General features: G+C 34.8%; 1 protein-coding gene across 3 annotated transcripts; it reads left to right on the top strand.

Annotated features, from left to right (window-relative positions):
• The first annotated feature begins 1,905 nt into the window (after positions 1-1,905).
• LOC108331906 (amine oxidase [copper-containing] zeta, peroxisomal) lies at positions 1,906-9,245 on the top strand. Of its 3 annotated transcripts, none has more exons than XM_017566909.2 (12): positions 1,906-2,327; positions 2,998-3,107; positions 3,258-3,563; positions 4,215-4,327; positions 4,440-4,770; positions 4,891-5,106; positions 5,205-5,441; positions 5,709-5,894; positions 7,271-7,411; positions 7,844-8,112; positions 8,362-8,443; positions 8,797-9,245. In XM_017566909.2, the coding sequence occupies exons 1-12, from the start codon at positions 2,144-2,146 to the stop codon at positions 8,929-8,931; spliced, it is 2,310 nt and encodes a 769-aa protein (XP_017422398.1). In that variant the 5' UTR covers positions 1,906-2,143; the 3' UTR covers positions 8,932-9,245. The 3 variants fall into 3 exon arrangements, with proteins under 3 accessions (XP_017422398.1, XP_017422399.1, XP_052732274.1); XM_017566910.2 differs by having other exon boundaries at positions 2,998-3,120; positions 3,328-3,563; XM_052876314.1 differs by lacking the exon at positions 3,258-3,563 and having other exon boundaries at positions 1,907-2,327.

Below are 9,245 nucleotides of genomic sequence, written 5' to 3'. Positions count from 1 at the left end.
GTTTTTTTGTTCTTTCAAATCCTCTCCAATTGTATTAGCTGATGCTTTCACAGAGAGTGACAAATTTCTTTGCTTGATGCACCGACATCATCAACGAACTAGAATTTAATAAAAATTACAATTGTATAAAACCCTAAAAGGAAATTCTAACAATAAAGGAAAGGGCAAAAACCGAAACGAGATAGGAAAAAACCAAAGATCATACGACATATACCTTGCTCTCACCGGACAATTCCATTTCGCGCAATACAATCTTCAGAATCAAACCAAAAAGGTGAGACCTTGAACAAACAAAAGAGAGTTTTCATTTACAAAAACAAAAACGAGACCTTAAAGAAAGAAAGGACATACCTTCAACAGAAAAACGAGACACCTTCAACAAAGAAAAGTCAAACCTTCAACAGAGAAGAAGACACACCTTGAATGAGAGTACAAAGAGAATGGAGAACTGGAGAGAGAACGGAGAGTGAAAAGAGAACGAAGAATTTGAATTATAGAAAGAATGAACCCTCTTTTTCTAAATGAAAAAGGTAAGGGTATTTTGATTATACTTTTCCATGTTACCTTTTTCAAATAAAATAATTATTTTAACCTCCTTCAATATTGTGTTGACACATTACAGTTATGAAAAAGTTATAAAAAAAACAATGTTAACATGTCGCGATCCTGTCTTAAATTACTATCAAACTTTTCCTTCATACTTTTCACTTATCAAAACATGTATATTTTTGTTTCGATTTTCACTTTCTCCTTTCTCCTTTCTCCTCTCTCCTTTCTCCTCTCTCCTTTCTCCTCTCTCCTTTCTCATTCCCTACTTCAAATTATACAAAGAAGCTTTAATAAATTATATGTATTGTATTGACTATACATAATTTTTCCTTCTTAACTTTTAATAGGGTCACCTCTGAACCTTATCGTAAAATTAATGTCAATAGACACAAAAGAGACGTACCCTGATTCAGTGACAGTGGCTTGCTTGTTAATTTGGCCTGCTTTCATAGAATGAAGCAAAGCATGGTTGTCATGTCAAAAATGGTTATTATTACTTGTTTGGACTTTATGAAAGCGTACAAACCCAAAAGCAGATCGTCCTATCAACCCGCCCACCAGCTTATCGTATTGACCCCATTGATAAGTCCTCTCCCTCTCTTACCCCATTCTCTTTTTTTTATCCTGTTTCCAAATCTCATCAACTTTAATTCATTTTTAGGTATAATATATTTTTTTCTCAAAATTATTTAGTATTATTTTTCAATTTTTTTCATTTTAATATAATTCTTGTTTTCATTAAAAAAGTTAATCTTTTCCCATTAAGATAACAACATGATAATATAAGTTGCACGTGATATTGAAGTGTAAATGATAAATAATACTGCAAATGTCACCTTAAATATTTAATGTGTTATGTTTTTTCAATGCGATATCAAAATTTGTAATCTACTTTAAAAACATACAAAAATCAAATTAAACTATTTTAATGTAAAACTCTGTATCAAAGAATCATTTCAGCTCCATCCAAATACGTACACCCAACTACACTATCTTTCCTTAATTTTTCATTAGGTTTTCTAATTTTATTCTTCAGTTGCATGTGATATAATGGATCTCACTTTTCTCATGCCTTAACTGAAATCTTAGCCTTAATTTTATGCGTCAATTTTACATTTTATTAAAAACCATATAAAATGTTACCGTTGGTATTTATTAGCTGTGATCTTACAAAAAAAAATAATATTACAATTAAGATGAAGATTCGCGTTGCTAATGGAGTAAGATTTTGCTATAGGAAGAGTAATTAACGATGATAATGGTATGGGAAAAGAAGAGAATTAGGAGAGTTAAAACTCAAAACACGTGGCTTGATCTGGCAGTATATAAGCAGAGTTAGTCTTTTTTTCGTGTCCATCATCACAGCTGGCTCTGCTTCCTATTTATTCATTCATTGCACTTTCTCTGGCGGTTTGTTTCTTTGTTTCAGATCACGTTGCTGGTGCAGTGGAAGAAGAAGAAGAACAAGAAGGAAGAAGAAGAAGAACAAGAAGAAGAAGAAAAAGAAGAATAGGAGGGTGAATTGCTGTATGTCAGTGTACTGTGCTGAGACCTATTGGGGTGGCGGAATCGGTGAGATAGCGAATCCTCTGCAATGGCCACAGCTTCGCAAAAGGCGACGCCACCACTACCGCCGCCGCCGTCCTCTTCTTGCTGTCCCGCCGCCGACTCCGCCGCCATTCCCCGTGCCGCCGCCCCGCCGCAGGAGTGGAACGCCGCCACCGACGTCCCTCTCATTCGTCCCGTCGATTCCTCCACCAATGCCTCTGCTGCCAAGGGTACCTAACATAACATCTTTTCACTTCTCTTTCTCTTTTTTACGTCACATCAAATCGAATACCTCAATTTAAAAAAAAATTAAAATACAAAAAAAGGGTTTAATTACTTATTTGCAGCAACAGAATAATCCTTAAGCTCCTCTCTCTATGCCTAGAGATCATTCATGTCTACGTATATATTTTTGATCTCGTTTAACAGACTAAAATGTAGGATTGTGCTGTTAAGGTATGAAGAACCATGAGTAATTAAAAACGATATGGCTGACTCATGCTGCTATGTATATTACGAGGATGGTATGTGAAATGATATGTGGCAAACGATTGTGTGCTTGCGTGTATTTATCGTCGTATGCTTTTAATCATGGAAATGATAACCACTCTCGAGTTGGGAACACGAAACTCAAGTGAGAACGAGAGAACATGAATGCTTCTCATCTGTTTCGGTTTTTGGGATTTTAGTTTTTCCGAACTTATATTTTGGATGAGGTATTGATTGCTGAGTGGTGGCAACTTGTTTAGAAAACAGTGTTTAGAACTAACAAGTCAGAAGGAAATCTAACAAGTACTCTTAACATTTTTTTGAAAGTTCTTGAATGTTGGTTCTGATTGCTTTCGCATTTTTTTAATTATAGCTAAACTATGTTACTATTTTTGTTGTAATATTGCATAGGAGTCACTGCAATGCCAAGGCCCCAGTCCAGCCACCCTTTGGACCCTTTAACTTCTGCTGAAATATCAGTGGCCGTGGCAACTGTGAGGGCCGCTGGAGCTACTCCTGAGGTTGTCAGCTACAGTATGATTTTTTTTTGTATTTGTATTTTTATTCTTTGTTTAAGTGAAAGTTGGATGGTGCTGGAAACAATTAAATGAGTTCAAGTAGTGATTACTTATGATGTTTCATCTCCTTCCCGATTCTATTATATCTTACAGCTTAGAGATAGTATGCGCTTCATTGAAGTAGTTTTACTGGAGCCCGATAAAAATGTTGTTGCACTGGCAGATGCATATTTCTTTCCGCCTTTCCAACCATCATTACTGCCCAGAACTAGAGGAGGACCTTTAATTCCAACTAAACTCCCTCCAAGATGTGCTAGACTTGTTGTTTACAATAAGAAATCTAACTTGACTAGTATATGGATTGTTGAGTTGTCACAAGTACATGCTGTAACTCGAGGTGGTCATCACCGAGGAAAAGTAATTTCATCACATATTGTTCCTGATGTTCAGCCTCCAATGGTATGTTGGTCTTTACCTTATGACTTCTGATTCCTTTTCTAACCATCGTGTGGTAATTTATTGTTTTTAAATAATTTTACCCCTTAATGATGGTTTAGATTTTGGCAGACATTTTTGGAACCAGTCACTGAATGTGTTGATAGCTTTCTCTATAGTTAGTTGGCTTGCTTTTACTTATGAATGAGACTATGACAGTTTCCTTTACGAACAGTGAATAACAAACCTGATTAAAAAATTAAATTTAACCAAAATAATTTGTTTAGTGTTTCTACATATTTGTCACACTAATTTTTTGGGTTGTCTGTATTGATTACAAAAAGAATTTAATCTAAAGATTTTTCAATCTATGCTTGCTCTACTTATATCTTTCACGTATTGGTTTTTTCAACCCAACAAACTACAAATTAAATGGTCAAAACTGCATGTCGCCCCGTTGCCATCAGTGGGAAATAACAGTGATTGATTTAGTGTATTGGTAAAGTTTAAATCTGAAATTGGATGTCCAAGTTTTGTTATTCAAGATAATTAGAAGTGTAAAGTTTTGAAAAGCTGTGAAGTGATTTATCTCTGCGCATATGTCCAACATTTTCAAGCTGCTGCAGTTTTAATATTCTACAAACCTCAATTCCTTAAAATTCTCTCTATATTCAGGATGCTGAGGAATATGCAGAATGTGAGGCTGTAGTCAAAAGTTTTCCCCCATTTATTGAGGCTATGAAGAAAAGGGGTATTGAAGACATGGACCTTGTAATGGTCGATCCCTGGTAATTTTAGTTGGATATTCATTGTTGATGGATCTCTTGTCTGGAGACATTATTATTCGTTCCCTTTGCATTACTTGTATTGAAACTTTTGTTCTGCATAACCCTGTCGCAGGTGTGTTGGTTATTATAGTGAAGCAGATGCGCCTGGGAGAAGACTTGCTAAACCCCTCATATTTTGCCAATCTGAGAGTGACTGCCCCATGGAAAATGGCTATGCCCGCCCAGTTGAGGGCATCTATGTTCTTGTTGATATGCAAAACATGGTGGTGATAGAGTTTGAAGATCGTAAACTTGTTCCCCTTCCACCAGTTGATCCCTTGAGGAATTATACTCCGGGTGAAACCAGAGGTGGCTCTGATAGAAGTGACGTAAAACCGTTGCAAATTATTCAGCCTGAAGGTCCAAGCTTCCGTGTCAATGGGTATTTTGTTGAATGGCAGAAGGTAGATGTTAGGTTACTTTTTTTGAATTTGTCACTGGAAATGTCAAAAGAGTTGACTCATTGAAACTATAATTTGAAACTTGATATATATAACTTGCCTTTCTTGTTCATTTGTTAACAGTGGAATTTTCGTATTGGATTCACACCCAAAGAAGGTTTGGTTATATATTCTGTTGCATATGTTGATGGTAGTCATGGACGAAGGCCTGTTGCTCATAGGCTGAGTTTTGTGGAGATGGTTGTTCCGTATGGAGATCCCAACGACCCACATTATCGGAAAAATGCTTTTGATGCTGGGGAAGATGGCTTGGGAAAAAATGCACATTCCCTCAAGAAGGTTTTTAGAATATCATATATGTCCTCTTGCTTCTTCTAATCTGACATTGTTCTCCGTGAATGGGACTTATAGTCTGAGCTCAATGTTTGTTGTTACAGGGATGTGATTGTTTGGGCTACATCAAGTATTTTGATGCTCACTTCACTAATTTCACCGGTGGGGTGGAAACAATTGAAAACTGTGTATGTTTACATGAAGAGGATCACGGAATTCTCTGGAAGCATCAAGACTGGAGAACTGGCTTAGCAGAAGTCCGAAGATCTAGGAGACTTACTGCATCTTTCATGTGTACCGTGGCTAACTATGAGTATGGATTTTTTTGGCACTTTTATCAGGCAAGTGGGTTTCATATCCTTTTAAGATAAATTAGCATACATCAATGCCATTTTAAATTAATCTCAATTTAATTATTGTTAAATTCACAAGCATCAGTATCTGATCACCCTTTGAATTATTGAAAGACTCCTCATCTGTTTATCCTTTGTATTTTTGGTTGAAGGAACTTTCAGCTTCAAATTTGTGGTTTACTTTTTCATGCATTATTTTTATATTGCCGTCGTATGATATTTAACTCTGGAAAATGGTGGTGTGTGTTTTTTCAGGATGGAAGGATTGAAGCTGAAGTCAAGCTTACTGGAATTCTTAGCCTAGGGGCCTTGCTGCCTGGAGAGTTTAGAAAATATGGAACCATGATTGCACCTGGTCTATATGCACCAGTTCATCAACACTTTTTTGTTGCTCGTATGGACATGTCTGTTGATTCTAAACCAGGTGAAGCTTTGAATCAGGTAATTTCCATTTAGTTACTAAATTTTACTTTACGAGGTTACCGAACTAAAAAAACTAACCGTAACCAATCCAAAAAATTGATAACCAATAAAAATCGAAAATTTTGAATTCAGAACTGAAAAAAGACAAATTGAACCAAAATCAATTATTTAAATATTACTATATTAATTATTATTTCAATTATATACTAGAGAATACGTATATGAGACGAAAAGTTAATGTACCTAACTTGGTTCATACTTATAAAATAATATGTTTAACACATGAATGAGGTGGAGGAAGAGTTTACTTGATGGTGTGAATGTTACATTATTAGTTTTGAGGGAGAAAAGTGCTAAAGCCAAAAAGAGAAATTATTAGAAAAGCAATCCGTATACTAAGATTGATGTTTATGTTTTGAATTTCTTGCAATATTGTATAGACGTGTACAGCAGATTTATTAGGCTTATGAGAGGTAGATTCTAGGGATTATGTAGTATTTATGCCACAATGTATAGATACAACATAAACACATTTGTGTTTTGTTTTTTCCTTGGTTGTAAAAGTAGTGTAATGTTGAAAAAACAAATATTTAATTATAGTTGACTGAAGAATGAAATTGTTCATTATCATATAAGATTAAGCCATTGTTTAAAAAAGATTAAGACTAAATACATATACTAAATTATATAATAAAGCCGCAAAACCGATCTAAATCAAATTTTTAAAAATTGGTTTGGTTTGGTTCGGTGTTTTTTTTTCTTTTCTTTTTTTAATGTTCAAAACAAACCGCACCAAACCGTATTACGAACCCCCCTAACTAGGTTATGCTTTATCATTTTATGTCTCTGTTAATAAACATTAATTTATAATAGAATTAACTTCTATTTTATCCTTTGTACTTTTTAAGTGCTAGATGAATCAATTTAAGTGGTCATTGCATACCTATTTTGATTAAAACATGAGTAAAGTGGTCATTGCGATAGTCCTAGTCTCTGTAAGTTCTCATCCTGCAGAAATATCTGAAGACCTTTAAAGCATATTTTCTCCAATAATGTTTCATCTTAAAGGATTATTGATTATAATTTTAGAGTGAACTCGTCAACATTTATACACAAAACTCATTAAGTGCTCCACTTTTTCACCATGATTTATGTAAACTTCCTAATTTTTTATTTCATCCCAGCCCGAAGTTGCAAGTTTGTGATATCTCTCGTCCGTTCCTTAGGTATTCAGAAGCCTATTTTACTGTTATTTTAACATGGAAATAACAGAATTGGATACTTTCGTGATTTATTTGTAATTTTACTTGTGAACAGCTTTCTCTTACTCCAATAAACTATTTATCAAATTATTTTCTATGCACACACTCTTACTCTTTCAAGATGTTTGGTAGGTTGTGGAGGTCAATATGAAAATTGAGGAACCAGGTGAGAATAATGTTCATAACAATGCTTTCTATGCTGAAGAGACTTTGCTTAGATCTGAATTGGAAGCCATGCGAGATTGTAATTCTTTGACTGCTCGACATTGGATTGTAAGTCTTCTGTGGGTTTTATAGCCAACTTCTGATTATCGGTGTTAAACTGTTCGTAATTTGATTGGTTTCTTCTGGAATATGATTTCTCCACATTGGTAATTTTGTATTTTGTCAAACTGTTGAATACTTGATTGCAATGATGAGAAATTGCTGTTACACAGCCTATACAATCATATCATATAAGTGTCTGTTAAATTTTTTTATTGGTTTCTTATGGAAGAAAACAATTTCAAATCGGTGTCTTTTGTACCTTGTGCTGAAAATTCTAGGTTTTATCACCCGAAAATGTTTACTTATTGTGGGTTGGCATCTTGCGTCCAACTTTCATTTAAAAGCAGGTCTTTGTATGTTATATTCGAACATGGTTCTAACTGTTTTTGACTTTTTGGGTTTTGTTCGAGACCTGATAATATTTTAATAATTCTTCAGGTAAGGAACACTAGAACATGCAATAGAACTGGCCAGTTGACGGGATACAAGCTGGTACCTGGCTCAAACTGCTTACCGTTGGCAGGTTCGGAAGCCAAGTTTTTAAGAAGAGCTGCTTTCTTGAAGCATAATTTCTGGGTAACAACATATTCACGTAATGAGATGTTTCCTGGAGGAGAATTTCCAAATCAAAATCCGCGTGTTAGTGAAGGACTAGCTACATGGGTTAAGCAGAACCGATCTTTGGAAGAAACTAATATAGTTCTTTGGTAACCCTTCCCCCTTTTTTCCACACTCCTACTGGACTTCATGAAAGTATTCAGTTTAACAAAATTTGTTATGCTAAATTAGTAAAAGTGGTATGTTGAAGTGTGTAACTGCATCAAGCAATAGCCTATTCAGTTTTTTATTTATTGTTTTATTGAAACGTCAAAAATTAGTTTCTTCATATTCTTTTTCCCTTTTACTTGAACGTTCCACCCTCGTCTTATTTTCTTCAGACTAACTGTTATTTTCAGGTATGTATTTGGAATCACACATGTTCCCCGTTTGGAAGACTGGCCGGTTATGCCAGTAGAGCACATTGGTTTTATGCTCACGGTAATTACTTGATTCAGTTGGTTGTTTATATGACTTCTGTCGAGAACTTTATGTGGTGGTTTGTTGATCCTTTTTTTATTTTTATTTTTTTAATTTCAAATGTTAGTGCTTGAATCCAGAGAACTTTGAACGGCACTGTAATATCAGTAAATTTTTATTTGGTATCATTTTGTGTTAAATGCTCACTGGACCACATCTTTTCCATCAAATGACTACTAATTTTAAGACCATCAATGCGTTTTTTGTCATTGATTTTTTGGAGTGTTGATCTTATTAGTTTGTTCATGCTACATATTTTCATTGCATCTAGAAGTTTTCCATTAGTCTGACCTACAAAGCTCCCTTTTGTGCAGCCTCATGGATTCTTCAATTGTTCCCCTGCAGTAGACGTCCCACCTAATACATGTGAAATGGATTCTAAAGATAATGAAATTAAGGATAATGGTTCTTCGAAGCCAATTCCGAGTGGGTTGACGGCAAAGCTTTAGGAAATTGTCCCACCAAAAGTTTGGGTATGGGTTGCTGGTAAGAGAAACTCAAGTACTATTTTGGTATCCCTGAAATATGAAGTTGAGCAATTTATATTTTTTTAATCTAGAATATTGATTAAGCTGTGAACTAAAATCGTGATCTCATTTATTCTGGAAAGCTTGTGTAGAAAGCTTGTTGGTAATATTCGTTTGATTTTCTTTGTACTTGAGAATCTGATTTCAAATTTGACTTTAGATGCTGGTAGTGAAACAGTGAATCTGACGTTATTATTTGGTTCAAAATAAATGGTTCGATACCGGGCTTCATATCA

Source organism: Vigna angularis, chromosome 4 (genome assembly GCF_016808095.1).
Source record: "Vigna angularis cultivar LongXiaoDou No.4 chromosome 4, ASM1680809v1, whole genome shotgun sequence".
NCBI lineage: Eukaryota > Viridiplantae > Streptophyta > Magnoliopsida > Fabales > Fabaceae > Vigna > Vigna angularis.
This window is presented reverse-complemented; position numbering and strand designations above follow the sequence as displayed.